The sequence below is a fragment of the Pristis pectinata genome, chromosome 19 (genome assembly GCF_009764475.1).
Source record: "Pristis pectinata isolate sPriPec2 chromosome 19, sPriPec2.1.pri, whole genome shotgun sequence".
In the NCBI taxonomy this organism is placed as follows: domain Eukaryota; kingdom Metazoa; phylum Chordata; class Chondrichthyes; order Rhinopristiformes; family Pristidae; genus Pristis; species Pristis pectinata.
In genome coordinates, this window is record NC_067423.1 from 4,304,947 (window position 1) to 4,329,706 (window position 24,760).

General features: G+C 45.8%; 1 protein-coding gene across 1 annotated transcript in view; it reads right to left on the bottom strand.

Annotated features, from left to right (window-relative positions):
- Positions 1 to 11,466, bottom strand: part of optn (optineurin) — a 30,989-nt gene extending 19,523 nt beyond the window's left edge. Inside the window, exons 1-6 of the mRNA XM_052034127.1 lie at positions 11,379 to 11,466; positions 9,764 to 9,919; positions 7,724 to 7,914; positions 2,998 to 3,189; positions 1,620 to 1,693; positions 1,424 to 1,436 (exon numbers count right to left, since the gene is read on the bottom strand). Of these exons, the coding sequence (XP_051890087.1) occupies positions 1,424 to 1,436; positions 1,620 to 1,693; positions 2,998 to 3,189; positions 7,724 to 7,914; positions 9,764 to 9,902 (609 nt within the window). The 5' untranslated portion in view covers positions 9,903 to 9,919; positions 11,379 to 11,466. The remainder of the gene's footprint in view (positions 1 to 1,423; positions 1,437 to 1,619; positions 1,694 to 2,997; positions 3,190 to 7,723; positions 7,915 to 9,763; positions 9,920 to 11,378) is intronic.
- Positions 11,467 to 24,760: the final 13,294 nt, after the last annotated feature.

A 24,760-nucleotide genomic window follows, 5' to 3' on the forward strand; every position in this document is an offset into this window, starting at 1 on the left:
AGATCATTGACGTTTGTGGGATCTTGTTTGGCGGCCCTGATTTGTACATCACAACAGATATGAAAGTGGCGTTTAAGAGGCTGTTAGGACACATGCAGAGAATGGAGGGATATGGGTCATGTACAGGGCAGAAGGAGATTTATTTTAACTTGGCATCTTTGTTTGGCTCAGACATTATGGGCTGAAGGGCTTGTTCCTGTGCTGTACTGTTCCATTTCTATGCAACTTCCAAAACAAATACAGCTTTGTTAAAAAATTTACATAAATTTTATTCCCCCGAACCCCCCAACCCGCCGAGGTTCAGCATCAGCTCTATGTAGAGTCGCAAAATATCAATGTCAACTACAGTTTTCTTGCCTGATGGGATCAGTGTCAAAAATAAAAGACAACGGATTTATAATGAATGGATAATGGGAATAATCAGAACAACCAATGAAAATTTCATATTGGCATCAGGACAAACCAGTCCACATTGTAAGAAATTCACTATTTCAAAGCAAAATCCCACAAACATCCCCTAGCTGAATCTCAAAGGCTGTGTGGTAAGTCATTCTTTTAAATGCAGTGCACTTAATGGTCAAGGTGCCGAGACTCAATTGGCAATGTAAATGTATTCCCACTTTCTCTACCCATGAGTTGGTCAAAGTAACACAGTCATGCCTCAAAGTTTAGCTTGCAGTTAAGGCCAGTTTCATCAGCATTACTGATACATTGTTTAGAGATAAAATTTCAGTCAGCAGTGATTCTATGGAAATTCCAGGCCTCTTGTCAGGACCTGGACTTAATTACATTGGATATTTTGGAAGATTCTTTGCTGAATTCTTTCTCTGCTGCAGCAACAAGGGCCATGTTCTAACTTCCTTACATAAGGACAAATGAGCCAAGGGGTGTATCAACTCCTTTGGCTGCAATTTATATGTTGATGAACACTTTCTCTCCTTGTTTTTTCAACTAGTGGAGGGGATGTACAATTTACACGAGACAATTTCATTTCTGCAATCCACATTCTCAAAATCACTATAGGGCTGCTCTGTCATTAACTAATGCACTGCATTTCACACGGAGCTAGGTAGGTACATTTTTATACCCGATGTTGATTACAGTATCCAAATTCTATTTAGTGCCTACACTTCATTAGTTTGGAGATAGCAACAATAATTTCAATTGAGCAGCACGCTTTGAACAACATTTTCCAATCAAACATGTTTCAACAATTCCATTTGTATTAATGGCGCAGATTGCAATATACATTAATACAAAATGTGTAGCAAAAGTCCAAACAGCATAAAGCGTTACTTCAAATCTGAATCAGAGTCCCACAGCACAGAAATGAGCACTTTGACCTGCCAAATCCACACCAACTACCAAGCACAGATTTAGAATTGATCCTGTTTACAATTGTCCCCCAGATTGTATCACTCACCTGCACACTAGGGCTAATTTACGTGGACAAGTACCCCTACAAACCCACACGTCTTTAGGATGTGGGAGGAAACCCACACAGGGAGAAAATGGAATCAGGATTGAACTATGGTCACTGGAGTTGTGAGGCAGCAGCTCTAGTAACTGTAGCATGGTGCAATTCTGACTACATTTGTAATCTAGAACAAATAACTTACTTATATACTGGAGGACTGCCTGAATCCTTGCTCTCCAGTTCCTTTGATTTTAATTCAGCATCATCCATAGCTTCCTGAAGAATAGAGAATCAATGAAAACTACCTTAATATGTTTACTGTTGTGGGGAAAATAAAACAAACTTAAACATGAAACACTCATCAGTAGTATTTTCTAGAGCTGAAACCCAACAAAACACTGAGCTTAAAATTTTCAAAAAATCTTAACCGTTTAATACTTTAGAAATATCAATGGGCCAGACTATACTTAAACCAACTCAGCACCTGATACCAACACTCTGAATGCTCTTGCCATGGTCCACATTTAGCATTTATGGTCTCTAGTAACAACCAAGACCTCGCTGCCACACCCACCCTGGAAACCAGAGTAGCCATGAGTGATGACTGGACCTCAGGCAACAGACCAAGGCCCTGGCGCTTGAACACACCAATGGTCTTTTGACAACTCACAGCTATCAGAGGCCCCTGAAGGTGCCTTTAAAAGTCCCTGGAAGTGAGAGACATTTAAGAACGATTCAAATAGTGTTAAATAATGAAATATTTTAAAAATTAAAATATCTTAAACTACTAGAAACTCCATTTAACTGATGGACACCTTTTTCCTCAGCTCATGATGTTTGTGCTCTGCCTCTGGACTCAGTGGTATGTTGAGTGGTAGAGTGGATAGGCAGGTGTGTCAGCAGCTAACCTCCAGCTTTCTTCTGACTTCCAAAGAGCAGGCATGAAGTCACGAGCAGAGTTAATCAATGTGCTGCAGTTAGCGTGGCAGGAAGGCACACCCAGCTCAGAGTGGTTTTAATTTTAATTCCTCCTTTCTGGTCCCATCCAAACTGTGTCCTAACCCTTTACCACAATTTGTCCAACTGAATGAACAAGAGGTAGCTTTGCTTTTCCAATCACTTCCTTATCCATAGTTGTTTGTATTTGCCACCTTTCTAAAATAAGCAGAATGTCACAGAACCTGTGATGCTGGAATTATTCAACATTTGTACATTACAACTATATCACAACGGGACCCTAGTATAAACTACTTTGCATCCACCCAGTCATACTACTAGTGTAGAAGGAAACAAAGTCTGCAAGGGATATAGTGAGTTGTGAATCTTGAAATTCTCTACCCCAGAGTGCTGTGGAATCGTTGAATATACAAAGTTGTGACTGACAAATACTTGACCCTCAAGGTTTGCAAAGAATATGGGAACGAGAGTGGGAAAGTAAAGTTCAGACTGATGGATCAGCCATCATCTTATTGAATGGTGGTGCAGGCTTTAAGGGCCAATAAACTGATTCTTGTTCCTGTTTCTTATGTAATTTCAGGAATTAACATGCACTGTATTTCCATATAAGTTTTTCCACATACCACCATTCGAATTTCAACAAATGAATCTTCCGATGATGCAGCTCCCATCTTCACAAGGAGTTCTGAATTCATGGCTACCAAGTCAGCTTTTTCTGTCTGCAATCTGTGAATTTGTGCTTTAAGCTGTTGAACATCTTGTTCCAGCAGATTAGAGCTCATACCTTCATTAAGCAAGTCATCTTTGGATATTCCCTGTGAGATTAAAAATACACATTTTAAAATTACCACCTGATAACTTACTAAGTAAAATTATATGACCAGCAGAAATTGCACCCAAAGTCCTTGTAGAGAGGAACTTAAGTAACAAGGAAGGCAAAGAAGGGAATGAAATAGCACAGGTAGAATTAAAGAAAATCCTTAAGTATTTGACAAGCACATTAAGGGGAAGAGGGTAACCATAGAAAGAGTAAGCTCAAAATGAAAATACAACTGCGGATGCTGAAAATTTGAAACACAAATAGAAATGCTGGCAGATCTGGCACCTGTATATAGAGAAACAAGATTAATGTTTCAAGTCAAAGACTCTTCGTCAGAAGAGTAGGGCTCCAGCAGAGAGCAAATCTGTGTCAATCTGTGTTTGAAGCTGATGTGGGGCTGGTGAAGAATTAAGTGAATACAGGTCCTCTCCAGATTACTGACCCCAATTTATGGACAGCCTGTACATATGAATGAGTGTGTGGAAGACAGGCAGGATGGATTTGCCAGCTGCTGTGAGGCTACAGGCACCTTCTGCCATGTGGGAACTCAGTCTGTGGCAACATCAATGCATAGACTCAGAGTTATACAGCACAGAAACAGACCCTTGGCCCAACTGATCCATGCCTTCCAAGATGCCTCATCCAAGCTGGTCCCATTTGCATGCATTTAGCCCATAACCTTCTAAACCTTTCCAATCCATGTACCTGTCCAATTGTCTTTTAAAAGTTGTTACTGTACCTGCCTCAACAATTTCTGATTACACATAGATACCACCCATTGTGCAAAAAAAGTTGCCCTTCAGTTCCTATTAAATCTTTCTCCCCTCATCTTAATTGGTTTATTGCAATTGGTTTATTATTGTCACATATACTGAGGTACGGTGAAAAACTCATCTTGCATACCGTCCATACAGATCAATTCATTACACAGAGCATCCAGTACAAGGTAAAATAATAACAGAATGCAGAATAAAGTGTAACAGCTACAGAGGAAGTGCAGTGCAGGTAGACAATAAGGTGCAAGGTCATAATGAGGTAGATTGAGAGTTCAAGAGTCCATCTCATTGTATTAGGGAACCGTTCAATAATCTTATAACAGTGTGTCCTTGAGCCTGCTGGTATGTACTTTCAGGCTTTTGTACCTTCTGCCCGATGGGAGAGGGGAGAAGAGAGAATGTCGGGGTGGGTGGGGTCTTTGATTATATTAGCTGCTTTAAGGAGACAGCGAGAAGTGTAGACAGAGTCCATGGAGGGGAGGCTGGTTTCCGTGATGTACTGTGTCTACAACTCTCTGCAGTTTCTTGCAATCACTGGCAAAGCAGTTGCCAAACCAAGCTGTGATGCATCCAGATACGATGCTTTTTATGGTGCATTGATAAAAATTGGTGAGGGTTGACAGGGACATGCCAAATTTCTTTAGGCTCCTGAGGAAGTAGAGGCACTGGTGAGCTTTCTTGGCTGTGGCGTCCACGTGGTTGGACCAGGACAGGCTGTTGGTGATGTTCACTCCTAGGAACAAGAAGCTCTCAACCCTCTCGACCTCGGCACTGTTGATGTAGACAGAAGCACGTGTACTGCCCTCCTTCCTGAAGTCAATGACCAGCTCTTTTGTTTTGCTGACATTGAGGGAAAGGTTGTTGTCAGGACACCATGTCACCAAGCTATCTCCTTCCTGTACTCCCAACTCATCATTATTTGAGATACAGTCCACTACGGTGGTATCATCTGCAAACTTGTAGATGGAGTTAGAGCAGAATCTGGCCACGCAGTTATGAGTGTATAGGGAGTAGAGTAGGAGCTTAGGATGTAACCTCGTGGGACACCAGTGTTGAGAATAATTGTACCAGAGGTGTTGCTGCCTATCCTGACTGATTGTGGTCTGTTGGTCAGGAAGTCAAGGATCCAGTTGCAGAGAGAGGTGTTCAGGTTTCGGAGTTTGGTGATGAGTTTGCTTGAAACTATAGTATTGAAGGCGGAGCTGTAGTCAATAAACAATCGTCTAACATAGATGTCCTTATTGTCCAAATGCTCCAGAAATGACTGTAGGGCCAGGGAGATGGCATCCACTGTAGACCTGTTTCGGCGGTAGGCGAATTGCAGTGGGTCAAAGTTGTCTGGGAGGCTGGAGTTAGTGAGTGCCATGACCAGCCTCTCGAAGTACTTCATGATGGTGGATGTCAGAGCTACTGGGCGATAGTCATCAAGGCACATTACCTTGTTTTTCTTGGGTATCAGGATGATAGTGGTCTTCTTAAAACAGGTAGGAACCTCAGATTGAAGCAGGGAGAGGTTAAAAATGTCTGCAAATACCCCCACCAGCTGATCTGCACAGGATCTAAAGACACGGCCGGGGACACCATCCGGGCCAGATGCTTTCCGCAGGGTCACTCTCCGGAAGACTGATCTTGCATCTGCAATGTTGACTGTGGGTTCAGGTGCATTGGAATCTGTCAGGATGGGTGGTGACATTCCAATCCCTTTCTGTTCAAAACGTACATAGAATGTGTTAAGGTCACTGGGAAGGAAAGTGCTGTTGTTGGTAGTGCTGCCCGACTTAGTTTTGCAGCTGTTATAGCATTAAGCCCTACCACAACTGACGGCTGGTCTGGGACCTGTGCCCTCTAGTTCGATTCCCCAACCCTGGGAAAAAGATCGAGTGCATTCACCTTATCTAAGCCCCTTATGATTTTATACACCTCAGTAAGATCACCTCTCAGTCTCCTATGCTCCAAGGAATAAAGTCCTAGCCTGTCCAACCTCTCATTACAACTCAGACCCTTTAATCTGAACTAGAGAGGGATCAAGGATAGTCAGTATTGGTTTGTTAGGGGGAGATCCAATCTGATCAATTTGTTTGGATTTTGAGTTGGTCACTACGTGTCAATGAGCGTTGCATGGTTAATCCAGTCTATGTGGACTTCAGAATCAGATTGAAATGAAGTGAAATTTGTCTTGCAACATCAGTACAGTGCAGTCAAAATAACTATAAATTACAAAAATAAATAAATAGTGCAAAACAAAAGGAATAACGAGGTAGTGTACTTCAGTCAGGAATGGGACAAAGACTGGTCAAAAAGGCAATAGCCCATGGAGTCCATGGCAACTTGGATCTGAAATTGGCTTGGTGATGGAAGGCAGAGATTAACGGTCAAAGATTATATACTTCGAAGTCTCTGGCTAGTCTACCACAGTGATCAGTGCTGGGATGCTTGCTGCTTGTTTACATATATTAATAATCCAAATGTGAATATACGAGGTAAGATTAGAAAGTCTGCAAATGACATGAAAATTGCTGGTGAGGGTGATAGTTGCCGACTACAGAATGATAGTAATGAGATGATAAAATGGTCAGAGAAATGGAAGATGGAATATAATGCTGAAAAATGTAACGATGCATTTTGTCAGGACTGATAAGGCTAAGACATACACAAATAATTGTCAGATCCTAGGAAGTACTAGTAGATAAGTTAGTTAATACCTGCTTTCATTAGTCTGAACACAGAGTGCAAGAGCAAGGTTATGGTGAGGTGAGAGTGGATAAACTCAATTTATTTTCCTTGGAATGGAAAAGGCTGAGGGGAGATCTGATTGAGATATATAAAACTACGAATGGGCATAGATAGGAAAAGTTTCTCCCTCTCTAACCTCTTAAGCAGAGTTGTCTGTAACCAAAGGGCATAGGTTCAAGGTAAGAGGTAGGAGATTTAAAGGGATCTAAAGGGGGAAAAAATTAACCCAGGGGGTGGTTGAAATTGGAATACAGAGCGGTGGAGGCAGAAATTTACATATTTATGTAATATTCAGTCAAGCATTTGAAATGCCATGCAGTAGAAGGCCATTGGCTAAGTGCTAGAAAATGAGACTAGCGTACTCAGTCGTGAGTATGGGGACAGAGGGCTGAATGGTCAGTTTCTGTGCTGTATGATTCCTAAGTTGAATTCTATGAAGCTATCATTTTGATAGCCAACTTGGCAAATACAACTGCCAAATATGACAAGCTGCCCCCATTGTGATCCATAAAAAGACTGAGGGAGTATTTCAGAAAGTTTATTACTCCTGTCTCAATTTATGACTTTTAAACATTCTTAAATCAGGTACTCGGTGATCCTTTTGTAAAGCAAAATGTTATATCTAGTCATGAATATGGATCAGAGCAATAAAGGATTTTTCATGAATAGAGATAATAAGTTTGAAATATTCACTGTACTTTAGAAAACCTATCTTCTATATTTTCTCCTTCCTATGCATTTCAGCCTACTTCTTTTCAGTAAGATTACACTTAAAGTATTGTAAATCAAACTCAGAAGTAAACATTGCTAGTGCTGTAATTCTGCAATAAATAGAAAATGAAAGAGAAACTCAAGTCAGCCATCATCCATGGGATAAGAAGCATAGTTAATAGTGTAAGTCAATTCTCATAAAAGAATTAATGCTTCAAGTTAAAGACTTGTTTTTGTCTTCACTGATGCTGCTTGACCTGCTAAGAATTTCCAGCATTTATGTAAACCTCAAATTGCCATTCTGTATACCTGTGAACTGCCTGCATTCTGTGCTTGCGCTTTCTTCAAGGCTTCATTCTCTGCAGTCAAGACCATTAATCTGTTTTTGGCCTCCTCAAACTTTTGCTGGATGTACTCCCGATCTTCTCTCTGTTTCTCACGCCAAGTTGCAAGTTCTTCATAACGTTCTTTCATGGCATGATTTGTTTGTTTAATGGCTTCTGCAGGACATAAACCAGTAAATTAATTAAACAACATCTATTAAATGTAATTAAAAATATATTTCTGCAAACTAGTGAAAAAGTATTTCCCAGAAACATGAAAACCTGATTCATAACAAATTGGCTTAGAGAGTTCTGTGATCTATTAATTTAATGCAGAAATAGTTACCAAAAAAACAAATGAAAAGGCATCGATTCCTGCTCTCACAATTTCCTCTGAAATCCTCTTCCATGCGTTTCAATACAAAACTACAAATTTTATTTTATAATGCTACATGACTGCCAAATCAAAACTGATACAGAACGGAGCTAAACATATTCTTGTGTATGCCAAAGTTCAAAAGGCTACATGGTTACTAGAACTTTCTGCGAGATGGAAAGTTAAAAGTTGCTAGATTCTGGGGGCGGTGGGGGGGGTTTGTCTAAAATAAAACATTCTAAACAACAAAAGCAAATCTAACCACATCACTGTTCTTATCTAATAAGCAAACTTTGATCCTCGCCTGTAATTTTTCCTGATAATATTCTAAAGCATTTTTCTGTTGAACCGGAGAGTTAACTATAGTCTTCTCATACTATACATCCGAGTACTTCCCAAATTTTCTTATTTTGGTATAGAATTATAAAGCAAACTGCTGCTTTTGTCATCTTTTTCAAAGCAAGAAGTTCTACAGAGCAATAGCTGGTAATATCTCTATAACAATATTTTTCAGGGACAAGTAAACAAGCAAATTTTTGACCAATGCCTAACTACCCATTTGCCAATAAGGAACGATTCTTGCAGGACAATGAACATTGTAATTTTATTCTTAAATCCATTCCCCCTCATAGCAATAAATTATTCTCCCAGTCTGTTAACTTTAGGAAACTTTTGCAGAAGAATAAGGTCATACAAATTTACTCATATTAGGCTAAGTGATCCGCCAGGATTCCACATTAAAACCACTGCACTCATCTTTATCAACTAAGAGCCTCAACTTCTGTTTATTGTTAGTAATAACCATATCATGTATAATGTCTTATATTCTAAAATTACTTTGGATGCTTTTATTTCAAAATGTTTATGAACCCAATTGGAGAGTTGCATCTAATTTACAAAACTTTCTACAGAATGGCTGTTAAGATCTTTATAGATGCAAGAATAAATATAATTCAAAACATTTTAATAATTAACAATAAAGAAAACAGGGTTGATATAATTACTATAAACAGTGTCAAACACTAATTTCCCATAGTGGACTAATCCTCAGTGTACATCCTCAAATACAATACACCAAAATCCATTTAATGTGTGTACACGTGATGCAAATTATATACATAAAATATATATAAAAAATATACTGGGCAGCTACTGTAGTTAAACTGCTTAAGAGCAGCAATGACATCTAATTAAAAAAACTGGATCTGACATAACTTGTTTCAGCTCCTCGGTTTTTTGCAGTCTTTATATACCGAAGGATATCAGTGAAAGTAATTTAGATGAACTACGGTAAAAGCTTTGTTTTCTTAGTACTTGCCAGACATGTCAAGTTTCTGTTAACCCGTTGTTGGCCTGTGTGCTCCCTCAGCACCCCTCCAAAGTGTTAGTGAAGTGCCAAATAACCGAGCTTTTACTGTATTTACGTAGGGGAAAAATATCAGAGCAAGAAATAAAATTAAAATAGCACATTCACTACCACAATAGCAGAACAAATATTCAGCTAAGGTTCAATAAATCCTCCATGAAGCAACAATAATCATTATTTTTAAATTTTATAATCCATTTAACCATCAACACCCAGATCAAAAACAAGTTTGCATTTGAAAACCACAACAAGCTCTATTTTCTGGAGTTATAACAGCAAAGCACCTTTTAACTCATTGTTTTCCTTAATCAGTTCTTCCATTTGCTTCAGCGTTTCCTCTGGGGTAAAGGTATCCAAAGAGTTGGGACCATTGATGTTTACAGGAGTACCATTCACAGCGTGCAGGTTCTGGTTAGTAGTCATCGTTGCTTTGTTTCACTCTGAAAGAAAGGTTCGAAAATATAGCTTGTAGTCCAGTGCAGTCAATTATTATGAGGTATGACAATACGGCAACGATGCAGCACAGCTTCCAAAACACAACGTGAACTCTAGTTGAACCAACCTTTACACGGTTGAGCAGCTAATACTCGATACAATGGCAGGGACTAAATGCTGGAGAACAGTTTGGTTTTTAACAGCGGAGGGGGAGTGAATTCCGGGTGTTGACAGCCCGAGACCGGGGGAGAGGTGATGAGAAACAAAGTCTCCGCCCGGGCAACGGCTTTCACTTTCATTTTGTGGTTTCTATCGCGCAATTCCCTGTCAACCAGGGGCAGGGTGGGGGCGAACACGGCCCAGACAGCTAACTCGTGACTGGGCCGAGCCCTCGCCAACACCCCCACATTCCTATCCCGGGCCCCCTCCCTCCCTCGTCCCTACCCCAGGCCCCCTCCCTCCCTCATCCGCACCCCGGGCCCTCCCCGACTCCCTCCCTCATCCGCACCCCGGGCCCTCCCCGACTCCCTCCCTCCCTCATCCGCACCCCGGGCCCTCCCCCCTCCCTCATCCGCACCCCGGGCCCCCTCCCTCCCTCATCCGTACCCCGGGCCCCCTCCCTCCCTCATCCATGCCCCGGGCCCCCTCCCCTCCCCCCCTCCCTCATCCATGCCCCGGGCCCCCTCCCCTCCCCTCCCTCATCCGTACCCCGGGCCCCCCCCCCTCCCTCATCCGTACCCCGGGCCCTCCCCCTCCCTCATCCGTACCCCTCCCCCTCCCCCTCCCTCATCCGTACCCCGGGCCCTCCCCCCTCCCTCATCCGTACCCCTCCCCCTCCCCCTCCCTCATCCGTACCCCGGGCCCTCCCCCTCCCCCTCCCTCATCCGTACCCCGGGCCCTCCCCCTCCCCTCCCTCATCCGTACCTCGGGCCCCCTCCCCTCCCTCATCCGTACCCCGGGCCCCCTCCCCTCCCTCATCCGTACCCCGGGCCCTCCCCCTCCCTCATCCGTACCCCGGGCCCCCTCCCCTCCCTCATCCGTACCCCGGGCCCCCTCCCCTCCCTCATCCGTACCCCGGGCCCTCCCCCTCCCCTCCCCTCCCTCATCCGTACCCCGGGCCCTCCCCCTCCCCTCCCTCATCCGTACCCCGGGCCCTCCCCCTCCCCTCCCTCATCCGTACCCCGGGCCCTCCCCCTCCCCTCCCCCTCCCCTCCCCCTCCTCATCCGTACCCCGGGCCCTCCCCCTCCCCTCCCTCATCCGTACCCTCCCCCTCCCCCATCCGTACCCTCCCCCTCCCCCATCCGTACCCCGGGCCCTCCCCCTCCCTCATCCGTACCCCGGGCCCTCCCCCTCCCCCCTCTCCCCCTCCCCCTCCCCCTCATCCGTACCCCGGGCCCCTCCTCCTCCTCCTCCTCCTCCTCCTCCTCCTCCCCACCCCCCACATCCCTATCCCGGGCCCTCACCCGAGGCTCCGCCGCCGACCCCGTCCGCCCGACCACCAGCTGACGGACGACCGACAGAGCTCGGGTCCCGCGCGTGCGCACTCTCGCGCCCCGGCCGCCTCGTGACGCAATCCTTGCCGCAGGTCACATGCCCCGAGGCGGCGGCGGGGCTGCGCGGCCGCCATCGTGGTGAGGGCTGAGGAAGGTCAGACACCTCAGGGGCCTCGCCCTCTCCCACGGCGGGCGGGCGGGGTTGTTGACTGCACCTCTGTGTCCTGGATGGAGGAGGAGCACAGTTCCCTTGGTCCCACCTTGCATCCCACCAGAATCCACAGTCAAAACTCATCCCTCACAACCTCACCCTTTGCTAACAGGATCCCACCACGGGACACACTACCCCCCACCTCCCCACCAGCTCTTCAAAGGGATTGCTCCCTTTCCACACCCTGGTCTGGTCTTCCACTTTGTTTACTTTTGGCTCTAATTGTGTTAGAGACATAGAAAACCTACAGCACAATTCAGGCCCTTCGGCCACAAAGCTGTGCCGAAAATGTCCCTACCTTAGAAATTACTAGGCTTACCCATAGCCCTCTACTTTTCTCAGCTCCATGTACCTAGCCAAAAGTCTCTTAAAAGACCCTATCGTATCCGCCTCCACCACCGTTTCCGGCAGCCCGTTCCACACACCACTCTCTGAGTAAAAGACTTACCCCTGACATCTCCTCTGTACCTACTCCCCACCACCTTAAATCTGTGTCCTCCTGTGGCACAGATTCAGCCCTGGGGAAAAGCCTCTGACTATTGTTATGAACCAGCAACAAAAGAAACACACCGAGTCGTGATTCGGTGTTAAAAACTATTTTATTAATCACTACTTATGATAATACGAAAAATAGAAGTAAAAATGTTAGTATGTTAGAAATTCAAAAATATTAAACCTCGAACATTAACCCCTAAAACTAAACTCTTCGTGTGTGTGTGTGTGTGGCAAAGTCCCAAACTCCAAGTCCAGGAATGGTTCTTAAAGTTCAGTTCCGCAAGCCATAAGGTGAAACATGAGCAAAGGCTTCTTCAACAACCACCGTTGTCTGAAGATAAGACGTAGATGTAGAGAAACATAGAGAGTAATTACGAAGTCCAAATGTTCCACGATGGAACCCAAACAACACTTCAGTGTTTACTCGGTAGTGACTTCCTCACCCCGAAAAGCATCCGAATCGTGGTCGTCCACACAAATACCTGTTTCCTTCTACAGGTCAGCAACAAGGTGAACTCCACTGGATTACTTCCAATTTCCATACATGGATTTCTGTGGCAGACACAGTTATTGTTTCTCATCCATTGATAGAGAAACTAGCAGGCTGGTGTCTCTCTCCCTTCTCTCTCTCTCTCTTTCTTTCTTCTTCTGACCTCTTCAACAACGTCATTACGTCCTTTATCTTCTGTTGACGTAAGCATGCCCCCCCCCCACACACACACACACACACACACACACACACACACACACACACACACACTCTATCTTAAAGGGACATTCACTGAGTCCGTAACACTATCCACACAATCAATGCTTCTCATCATCTTATACACCTCTATCAGGTCACCCCTCATCCCCCGTCACTCCAAGGAGAAAAGGCCGAGTTCACTCAACCTGTTTTCATAAGGCATGCTCCCCAATCCAGGCCACATCCTTGTAAATCTCCTCTGCACCCTGTTCTTTCTTGTACAATTCTTGTATAATTTATGTTTTTCTTCTGAATGTTGTGCCTCTAATGCTATGTGCCTGTGATGCTGCTGCAAGCAAGTTTTTCATTTCATGTACACAGGACAATAAACGTGACCATCCCCACCACAGACGATGCAAGCCCTGTCCTTTCATTTCTTCCCACCATCCAGGGATCCAAGCAGTCTTTCCCCAGCTGAAGCATTTCCAGTCCATTGAGTGTACACAATGTTCTCCTCTGCCATGGAGAAACAAATGCAGATTGAGTGAGCGCTCTGTGGAACACCTGCACACAGTTTTTTGGAGTGACCCTGAGCTTCCAGTTCCCTGTCACTGTAATTCCCCATCCCACTCTGACTTTATGTGTATCACCTCCTGCACAGTCACAACCCCCAATGCAAGCTTGAGGAACAACACGCCATCTTCTGTCGGAATATGTTGAAACCTATGGGATTCAATATTGAATTCTCTAACTTTAGGTAACTCTTTTTGTTTATAGGAACTGTCCATAGAGGAACAAAGGACTGCAGATGCTGGGATCTAGATGAAAAAAATAAGAAGATGCTGGAGGAACTCAGCAGGCCAGGCAGCATCAGTTCTTTCTTCCCTTTCCTAGCCTATCTCTCTTTTTTCTCCTCGCCTTTTTTTCTCTCCTCCCTCCCCCCATGGGGTGCCTGCCTCCATACCTTTGACCCATCCCCCGGTGGATCTGCCCTCCCCTCCTCCCCCACCATCTCCTACCTGCATCTCCCTATCACCACCTCGTGCCCAGCCTGTCTCCCCTCTTTTGTCCACCTACTCTGTTTTCGTTAGGAGCTTGAGGAGATTTGGTATGTCTCCAAAGACTCTTGCAATTTTCTACAGATGTACGGGGGAGAACATTCTGACTGGTTGCATCACAGCCTGGATTGGAGGCTCCAATGTTTTTTACCTACTGCTCTGTTTTCCCCCCTATATATGGAGCTTCCCTTTTACCTTTCTTCAGTCCTGAAGAAGGGTCCTGACCCGAAACATTGACCGTCTGCTATTCTCCATGGATGCTGCCTGGCTTACTGAGTTCCTCCAGCATCTTATAGGAACTGTCCATTTCTGCCTGTGGTTGTTTTGACTCAGCTTTTCCTTTACTTTGCCAATTGGGCATGCCCACAGCCTTACCTTTAGCAACACATTACACAAGACAAAGAGGCTTAACCTGATCTTCCAGCTGCATCTCCAGACGCACCTCCAGACAGCGACGCAGCCTTAGAACTGCATCGGAGTGTCAGTGTAGATTTTTATGCTCAAGGTACTTGAGTGTTACAACACACGAAACACTGGAGGAAATCAGCGGGTCAAGCAGTACCTATGGAGGGAAATGAACAGTTGACATTTCGAGTCAAGACGCTTCATCTGGACTGATGAAGGGTCTCAACCCAAAACGTCAACTGTCCATTTCCCTCCACGGATGCTGCCTGACCCACTAAGTTCCACAAACAACTCGTTATTTGCTCCAGATTCCAACATCTGCAGTCTCTTTTGTCTCTGGTTGATGAAGAAAGCTCGACCCCAATCAGGACAAAGCAGGTTAGCAACTTATCCACCATTATTCATAACTGGTTCACAGCTGCTGCCATTTGTACCATCACCAAAAGACTAAAAATAGATCATTGGTAGGATTGGGGTGGGGGTAGGGGTGGGGAGAAGCAAAGGCACGATCAGCTGCTTGGTAGGCGTGGGAGGGGCAGGTTCACGTTTCCAACCAGCTTTTGTGGTCGGGGTGTGGGGGAACCTGGTCAGGAGCATGACTGGGTGGTACAGGTGAAGGTTGGAATCATCTGGCCGGGTTAAACCTTGGATGTGATGTTGGTGGAAGAAAGCACATGGCAAAGGGTAAATCTTAACATAAAGGGCACTTTCTTTCAGCTAGACTCCATGTGTCCCCTTTGAGCCTTGCTAAGGCAGTTGTGAAAACCTGTTTCTGCTGCCCATGAATGAATTTCATGGAAGCACCATCCTGATGTCTGATTCAGGTTTGTTATCACTGACATATGTCGTGAAATTTGTTGTTTTGCAGCAGCAGTACAGTGCAAGACATAAAGACATAAAGAATTACTATAGGTTACAGAAATAAATAAATAGTGCAAAAGAGGAATAACAAGGTAGTGTTCATGGGCCGTTCAGAAATCTGATGGCGGAGGGGAAGAAGCTATTCCTGAATCGTTGAGTGTGGGTCTTCAGACTCCTGTACCTCCTCCCCAATGGTAGTAATGAGAAGCAGGCATGTCCTGGGTGGTGAGGGTCCTTAGTGATGGATGCTGCCTTCTTGAGGCACCGCCTCTTGTAGATGTCCTCGCTGGTGGGGATTGTTGTTCCCATGATGGAGCTGGCTGAGTCTACAACCCTCTGCAGCCTCTTCCGATCTTGCACATTGGAGCCTCCAATCCAGGCTGTGATGCAACCAGTCAGAATGCTCTCCCCCGTACATCTGTAGAAATTTGCAAGAGTCTTTGGTGACAGACCAAATCTCCTCAAATTCCTAATGAAGTAGAGCCACTGGCATGCCTTCTTGGATGTGTGTTGGGCCCAGGATAGATCCTCTGAGATGCTGATGGCCAGGAACTTGAAGCTGCTCACCCTTTCCACCGCTGACCCCTCAATGAGGACTGGTGTGTGTTCTCCCGACTTCCCCTTCCGAAGTCCACAATCAATTCCTTGGTCTTGCTGACGTTGAGTGCGAGGTTGTTGTTGTGACACCACTCAACCAGCCGATCTATCTCACTCCTGTACACCTCCTCATTGCCATCTGAGATTCTGCCAACAACAGTGGTGTCATTGGCAAACTTATAGATGAAATTTGAGGTATGCCTAGCCATACAGTCCCGATAAGGAAGTCGAGGATCCAGTTGCAGGGGGAGGTACAGAGGTCCAGGTTTTGAAGCTTGTTGATTAGTACTGAGGGGATGATGGTGTTGAATGCCGAGCTGTAATCGAGAAACAGCAGCCTGACGTATGTTTTGCTGTTGTCTAGATGCTCCAAAGCCAAGTGGTGAGCCAGTGAGATTGCATCTGCTGTAGACCTGTTGTGGCAGTAGGCAAATTGCAGCGGGTTCAGGTCCTTGCTCAGGCAGGAATTAATTCTAGCTATGACCAACCTCTCAAAGCACCATCACAGTAGATGTGAGTGCTACCGGGTGATAGTCATTGAGGCAGCTCACCCTGCTCTTCTTGGACACCAGTGTGATTGATACCCTTTTGAAGCAGGTGGGAACCTCAGACTGCAGCAGTGAGAGGTTGGAGATGTCCTTGAACACTTCAGCCAGTTGGTTGGCACAGGTACACCATTGGGGCCTGACGCCTTGCGAGGATTCAGCCTCTTGAAGGATGTCCTGGCATCGGCCTCCAAGACAGAGATCACAGGGTGGCCAGATACTGTGGGGATAAGCACAGGTGTAGGTTATTCTCCAGTTCAAAACATATATAAAAGGCATTGAGCTCATCAGGGAGTGAACCGTCACTGCCATTTATGCCGTTAGGTTTCGCCTTAATAGGAAATAATGGCATGCAGACCCTGCCACAGCTGTCTTGTGTCCGATTGTGTCTCTAACTTCACATGGAATTGCCTTTTTGCTCTCTCAATGGCCTTCCGTAGGTCGTACCTGGACTTGTAGGGTTCTGGATCACTGTTCTTGAACCCCACAGATCTAGCCCTCAGCAGACTGAGAATCTCCTGGTTCATCCAGTGCTTCTGGTTTGGGAAAACTCGGTATGTTCTCGACGACACAGACTCATCCACACAGGTCTTGATGAAGTCGGTGATGGCCATGGCATGTTCATTCAGATCCAAAGATCTGAATATGGTCCAGTTCACCGGTTCAAAATAGTCCTGTAAACACTCCTCCGCCTCTTTTGATCCTACCTTCATGGTCCTCACCACTGGTGCTGCCGTCCTCAGTCTCTGCCTGTATGTCGGGAGTAGAAGTATAGCCAGGTGATCGGACTTGCCAAAGCGCAGGCGCGGGATGGCACGGTGAACGTTCTTGATGGTGGTGTAACAGTGATCGAGTGCGTTGGCTCCTCTGGTTCCACAGGTAATATGTTGGTGGTAGTTTGACAGAGATTTCTTCAAGCTGGCCTGGTTGAAGTCCCCCGTGATCATTGGGAAGGCATCAGTGTGCTGTCTTGTTGCTGTTGATTACGGTGCTCAGCCTTTACCTAGCTTATCCATCTCAGACTCTGGAATGTCTCCATGAGGTAGAGGAATACAGCTTGGAAACAGGCCCTTTGGCCCATCTCGTCCATGGTGCCTGCCAAATTGGTCCTATTTGCCTATGTTTGGCCCATATACCTCTAAATCCCTATCCATGTACTTATCCAAATGACTTTTAAATGTTGTTAATGTACCTGCATCAACCACTTCCCCGGCAGGTAATATGTTGGTGGTAGTTTGTCAGAGGCTTCTTCAAGCTGGCCTGGTTGAAGTCCCCCGCGATGATCGGGAAGGCGTCAGGGTGTGCTGTCTCGTGACTGTTGATCACGGTGCTCAGCTCCTCCAGTGCAGGTTTGCCATTTGCCAGGGGTGGAATGTGCTACCGGGACAACGGCGGAGAACTCCCTCGGCAGATAAAATGGACGACACTTGACCGCCAGATGTTCCAGGTCAGGGGAGCAGGACTGAGACAGAACCGCCACATCTGTGCACCACGAAGAGTTAATCACGAAGCAAACGCCGCCACTGTCTTTACCTGATGCCGTCGTCCAGTCTGTGCGGTGGATGGTGAAGCCCTTGGGCTGGAGCGCTGTGTCCGGAGTGCTGGGGGTGAGCTGTGTCTCTGTGAAGCAGAGTACACAACAGTCCCTGATGTCCCTTTGGTACTGCAGTCTTGCTCTGAGGCCCTGCAGCCATGTCTCCTGAGACAATGGAGAGGTTCCCTGAGCCTCCATCTGCTGCACTCACTTCCGGGGTGCTCTGGAGTCCCAAGTCTGCCGGCTCTGAAGATGGTTAGTTTTTTAAATGACTTGAAACAATGCTGCTTACTGCAGTCTCTGTGACTGCAGATTTCAGCTGTAGTAGTTGTAAATTTTATAATTCCCTTGGGAGCTGCACACAGAAAGTCCCCCTTTCCGGCAGTACCTTTATTATTGTCATATACACCAGGGTGCAATGAAATTCCTTGCTCCCGTGAAGCTCACAGAGTAAACAGTGTACGTGGTTATAATAAATACAGCAACAAATTGAGAGAGCTGCGCAAAACAACAGAATGGTGGAAAGCACGGTGGTCCAAACTGAGGTAGCGCAAAAAGAAATGCTAAAGTGACAATAGTTTAAGAGGTAGAGTTAAGAGTCCGAGACTGTGGCAGCACCACGGGGAAGGGGATGTGAGAGAGGGGACTGGTTCAGGAGTCTGACAGCAGTGGGGAAGAAGCTGTTGTTGAGCCTGGTTGTCTGGGCTTTCAAGCTCCTGTATCTTCTCCCAGAAGACAGAAGAGAGAAAAGGGAACAGCCAGGGTGACAGACATCCCCGACGATACTGTCAGTCTTCCTGAAGCAGCGCACCATGAAGATGGACCTGATGGAAGGAGGTGAGGGGCCTGTGACGGACTGGGCAGTGTTTACTGCTCTCTGCAGGTTCCGTCGGTCCAGAGCAGAGCAGTTGTCATCCCAGGCTGGGGTGAAATCCATCAGGCTACTTTCTGTAGAGGTTCGAGAAAATCCTTGTAGACAAGCCAAATCTTCTCAGACACTTAAGAAATTATGTACACTGATCTGCTTTCTTGATTACCACCACATCAATGTGGAGGGACCAGGAGAGGTTGCTGGTGATACGAATGCTGAGGAACTTGAAGCCGTCCACCATTTCTACAGCACCTTGCATTCTCAGACATCCCTGTTCATTAGCACGTTATGGGCACGTTAACAATTCACTACACAACAGGATTCCTAAGTCATATGTAAACATATGTGGAACAATATTCTACTCATTATTATTTATGTTGAATGCATTGTTTTTCTGAATATAATTCATCTTTGCACAAGATTAGTGGAAGGGTTAAAATAAATTAGAGGACATTCATACAAATGTGAAGATGCATTTGCTTTGAGAATCAAGAGAGTAATTTTACATTCAAGCTTGAAGAAGTACACAGTTAATGGCAGGACCCTTAACAACACTGATGTACAGAGGGATCCTGGGTTCAAAGTCCATAGCTCCCTGTGAAAGTGGCAACACAGGTAGATAAAATAGTAAAGAAGTATGGCATGCTGGCTTTCATTGCTAGGGGCACAGCGTATAATGGTCAGGAAATCATGATGCAGTTGTATAAAACTTTGGTTAGGCCAGACTTGGAGTATTGCATACAGTTCTGGTCATCCCCATTACAGCAAGGGTGTGGAGGCTTTGGAGAGGGTGCAGAAGAGGTTCACCAGGGTGCTGCCTGGATTAGAGAGCATGAGCTATGAGGAGAGGTTGGACAAACTTGGATTGTTTTCCCTGGAGTGTCGGAGGCTGAGGGGAGACCTGATAGAAGTTTATAAAATTATGAGATGCATAGATGGGGTAGACAGTCCGAATCTTTCTTTCCCAGGGTAGAAATATTAAATACTAGAGGGCATAGCTATGCGGGGCAAGTTTTTTACACAGTGAGTGGCAGGTGCCTGGAATGTGCTGTCAGAGGTGGTGGTGGAAGCAGGTGTGATAGTGGTTTTCAAGAGGCTTTCAGACAGGCACATGAATATGCAGAGAATGGAGAGATATGGATCATGTACAGGCAGAAGGGATTCGTTTAAGTTGGCATCATGCTTGGCACAGACATCGTGGGCCGAAGGGCCTGTTCCTGTGCTGTACTGTTCTATGTTCTATGTAAGAAGATGTCAATGGAACTCTGGAGAGCTGTCTTGTTTTTGATCTCAGGCTGCAGACCCAATCATGGCATTTTCTGTCATGCAGTCACATCTGCTGCTGTGTTCCATTACTGAGACTGGCATCTTAGAAGATGGCTATTGCTTTCTTGATCTAGCAGAATGTCAGGAGCCTTTATGTGGTGAGCTGTCTGGGTACTGGTGATGCTGTGTTGTTGGCTCCTTGTGACCTTTGCTGGTCATACTCCAACAGATTCTTGTTTATTAGCTCTTCGCCATGATTTTCCGATTTCTTTTCTACATCATCAAGCTTCTTCAAACCCAGCTTCATTTGCCAATCTGAGAGTATTTTCTTTGGAAGTTTTTCAGGTTTGTAAACTCACAGGAGTTGTGGACTCAGCCTGACAATAATTTCCTCCATATACCATTCATTGTTGCATGGGTTATGTCATCCCAATCGGGAGTGACGTAGCCCATGCTTATCTTGATATTGTACCTCTTCCAAATTTCCAAAATGCTGTGTTGGTTATTCCGGCTTGGTCTGACATTTCATGCCTTCTTGTGTGCTGGAGGTAGTAAGCCTTGAACCTGCTGAGACCTTCCTGCCAGTGGGTTGCAAGAATGAATGGTGTTATGTGGGCAAATGTCACGCCTGGAATGTTGTGGGTATTGTCAACAATGAAGAGAAGCTCTGTTATCCAGGCTATTCCTCATACAGTATTGTTCAATGAAGGCGGAGAGAAGCAATGTGATACAATGTCAGAATAGCAGCAGAGTTTTCCCATGGCTAAATAGCAAATTTAACAATTTCAGTTTTCCTTTCCATCGCTGTTTGTCAAACATGTGGCTGTACCACTTTTGAGCTGCTTCTCTTTCATTTGTTCCAACTGCTGGTTTTTGAATTAATTTTTACATTGACAACTTTGGCCTGCATCCTATCACGGATATTCCCTCTGTTCCCGCCACCTCTGCTTCTCTGCACCATAAAATATTCTAGTCTCTCACTTTCCCAGTTCAGATGAAGAGTCCTTGATCCAGAACGTTGTCTCTCCCCACTGATGCTGAATCTTCCAACATTCTTTGTTCATGTTTTGGATTCCCAGCATCTGCAGGCTGTTGCTCTCAAAGGAATAAGATAAGATATCTCTATTAGTCACATGTAAATTGAAACACACAGTGAAATGCATCTTTTGCGTAGAGTGTTCTGGGGGCAGCCCACAAGTGTCGCCACGCTTCCGGCGCCAACATAACATGCCCACAACTTCCTCACCTTTACGTCTTTGGAATGTGGGAGGAAACTGGAGCACCCGGAGGAAACCCACGCAGACACGGGGAGAACGTACAAACTCCTTACAGACAGCGGACGGAATTGAACCCGGTTCGCTGGTGCTGTAATAGCGTTACGCTAACTGCTACACTACTGTGCAATATACATTATTTGAGAATTTTGTAATTTAAAAAAAATGCTTGTCATTAATTTTTTGCCGCCAAGACATTTATTTTAATTTCCCAGTCTACGCTAGCCATTGCATCCCTTGATCCTCAAGGTCCAGAAACTCACTGTAGGTATATTCGGTGGCAATCTCATTAGCTTCAACAAAGCCCCAAACGCTGCAGCTACAACACATCACCTGTCCTGCCATCCCTATCAAATTTTGAAAAATATATTCAATAACTTGAGATTCTGTTCTATTGATATTTTATTCGTTTTTAACTAGTTTCCCTTCATTGTTAATGGAACGTAGATATAGATGGCAACCTGAACATTTGTTGTTCACCTGTAATTGCCCCTGAATTGAACAGGCTGTTAAGAATGAACCACATTGGTGCATTTGGAGTCACATATAAAGTCATACAGCACAAAAACAGGCCCCTTGCCCTAACTCGTCCATGCTGACCAAATTGTCTACTTGAGCTCGTCCCACTTGTCTGCATTTGGCCCATATCCCTCCAAACCTTTGCTATCCGTGTACCTGTCCAAGTGTCCTTTAAACGTCATAATTGTATCTGCCACTACCACTTCCTCTGGCAGCTTGTTCCATATACCCACCACCCCCTGTGTGAAAAAGTTGCCCCTTAGATCTCCTTTAAATCTTTCCCCTCTCACCTTAAACCTATGTCTTCTAGTTTTAGACTCCCCTACCCTGGGAAAAAGACGGTGACCATCCACCTTATCTATGCCTCTCATGATATTATAAACCTCTATAAGGTCACCCCTCAGCCTCCTACACTCCATGGAAAAAAGCCCCAGCGTTTCCAGTATCTCCTTGGAGCTGGTAACATCTTTGTGAATCCTTTCTGCACCCTTTCCAGCTTATACACCAATATAGACCAAACCCTGAAGGGCATTAGTGAACCAGATCAGTTTTAACAATAATTCATGGTTACTGAGATGACTTTTATAACCTAAATTCCATATTTATTTAATTACTTGAATGTAAAATTCCCAGCTGCAGGGTGGGATTTCGCCACTAATTTTCACCCTCTCCAACTCTCCAACAATACCGGCTCTCCAATTCACTTGGACTATCTCTGACGCCTCTCTCTCCTTCCTCGATCTTTCCGTCTCCATCTCAGGAGATTCCTTATCCACTGACACCCACAACTACCTCGATTACAGCTCCTCCCACCTTGTCCCTTGCAAGGACGCGATCCCTTTTTCTCAATTTCTCTGCCTCCTCCACATCTGCTCCCATGATGAGGCTTTCCACTCCAGGACATCCGAGATGTCCAACTTCTTTTCTCACCGGGGCTTCCCCCCGACTGTGGTCGAGAGAGCTCGCACCCGTATCTCTGCCATTTCCCGCACCTCTGATCTCACCCCCACCCCTCCCAGACCCAACAGGGATAGGGTCCCCCTTGTCCTCACATTTCATCCCACCAGCCTACGTATCCAACACATCATTCTCCGCCACTTCCTCCGTCTCCAACGGGACCCCATCACCAAGCATATTTTCCCCTCCCCACCCCTTTCCGCCTTTTGCAGGGACCACCCTCTCCGCGACTCCCTAGTTCACTCCTCCCGTCCCACCCAACCCGTTCCCACCCCGGGAACTTTGCACTGCCCCTGCCCAAGGTGCATCACCTGCCCCTACACCACCTCCATTCCCTCCATCCAGGGACCCAAACAGTTCTGTCAGGTGAGACAGAGATTCACCTGCACCTCCCTTAATATCATCTACTGTATTCGGTGCTCCAAGTGTGGCCTCCTCTACATCGCTGAGACCAAACGCAGACTAGGTGACCGTTTCGCAGATCACCTGCGCTCCGTCCGTAACTGCGATCTGCATCTCCCCATTGCCGGTCACTTCAACTCCCCCTCCCACACTATCACTGATACGTCAGTCCTCGGCCTCCTCCACTGCCGGGAGAATTCCAAGCACAAACTGGAGGAACAGCAGCTCATTGTCCGTCTTGGAACCTTGCAGCCTAACGGCATGAACATTGAATTCTCCCACTTTAGGTCATCCCCTTCCCCACAACACCACCCCCCCCCACCACCCCCCCCCCCCCACCAAGCTTCTTCTCTTCTTACCTTTCCTAGTTTCTTTTTTTCTACCTTTTTTTCCTCTCTCTCCTTACCTTTGCCCCATCCCCCGGTGGATCTGCTCTCCCCTCCTCCCCCACACCTGCCCATCACTATCTCTTACCTGCATCCACCTATCACCACCCTGTGCCCACCCCACCTCCCCCCTTCTGTCCACCTATCACTGCTCTGCTTTTCCCTCCTGTATATCGGGCTTCCCCTTTTCCTATCTTCAGTCCTGAAGAAGGGTCCTGACCCGAAAGGTTGACCGCCTGCTTTTCTCCACGGATGCTGCCTGGCCTGCTGAGTTCCTCCAGCATCATCTAGATTCCAGCATCTGCAGTCCTTTGTTTCTCAATGTAGACATAGGAAAATGTTCCTTGTAAAATTGCAACATTCCCCACTAACTATTGGGTATCCCTGGGCCATGATCATGTTCATCAGGAGCCCACAGCACCTACTCTGTCAAGCTTCTGTGGCAGAATCTGTGGGTCCCACATTGGCTCTGTCAGCTGCCAGACAACCCAAAGTGACCGTCACAATATATTACATAACTGTCTATTATCTATCATTTTAGTAGTTATTTATCCACCTTTTACCCCTCTCACCTGGATCCACTGATCACTTGCCAGTTCTTGCTGGTGGGCACGGTAGTGTAGCGGTCAGCGTAACACTATTACAGCACCAGCGACCCGGGTTCAATTCCGGCCTCTGTCTGTAAGGAGTTTGTACGTTCTCCCCGTGTGTCTGCGTGGGTTTCCTCCGGGTGCTCCGGTTTCCTCCCACATTCCAAAGACGTACGGGTTAGGAAGTTGTGGGCATGCTATGTTGGCACCAGAAGCATCATGACACTTGTGGGCTGCCCCCAGAACACTCGATGCAAAAGATGCATTTCACTGTGTGTTTCGATGTACATGTGACTAATAAAGAAATCTTATCTTACCTTATCCACCCCTTCCCTTCGCCTTTTTATACCAGCTATCTTCCCTTTATCTTTCAGCTCAGATGAAGGGTCTCAACCCGAAACGTTGACTGTCCATTTCCCTCCACAGCTGCTGCCTGACCCTTTGAGTTCCTCCAGTGTCTCGTGCGTTGCTTGCACTTTGATTGTTTACCTGCACCACACTTTCTCCATATCTATTCCACAAAATTCTGCATTCTGTTTTCTCTTTACTTTCTCGATGTACTTATGTATGGCATAATCTGTCTGGATGGCACGCAAACAAAATTTTTCACTGTACCTCAAATTCAAAGTCAAGGTCAAAGTCAAGTTTATTGTCACATGCACGAGTGCAAAGAAAAAGTTACTTGTAGCAGCA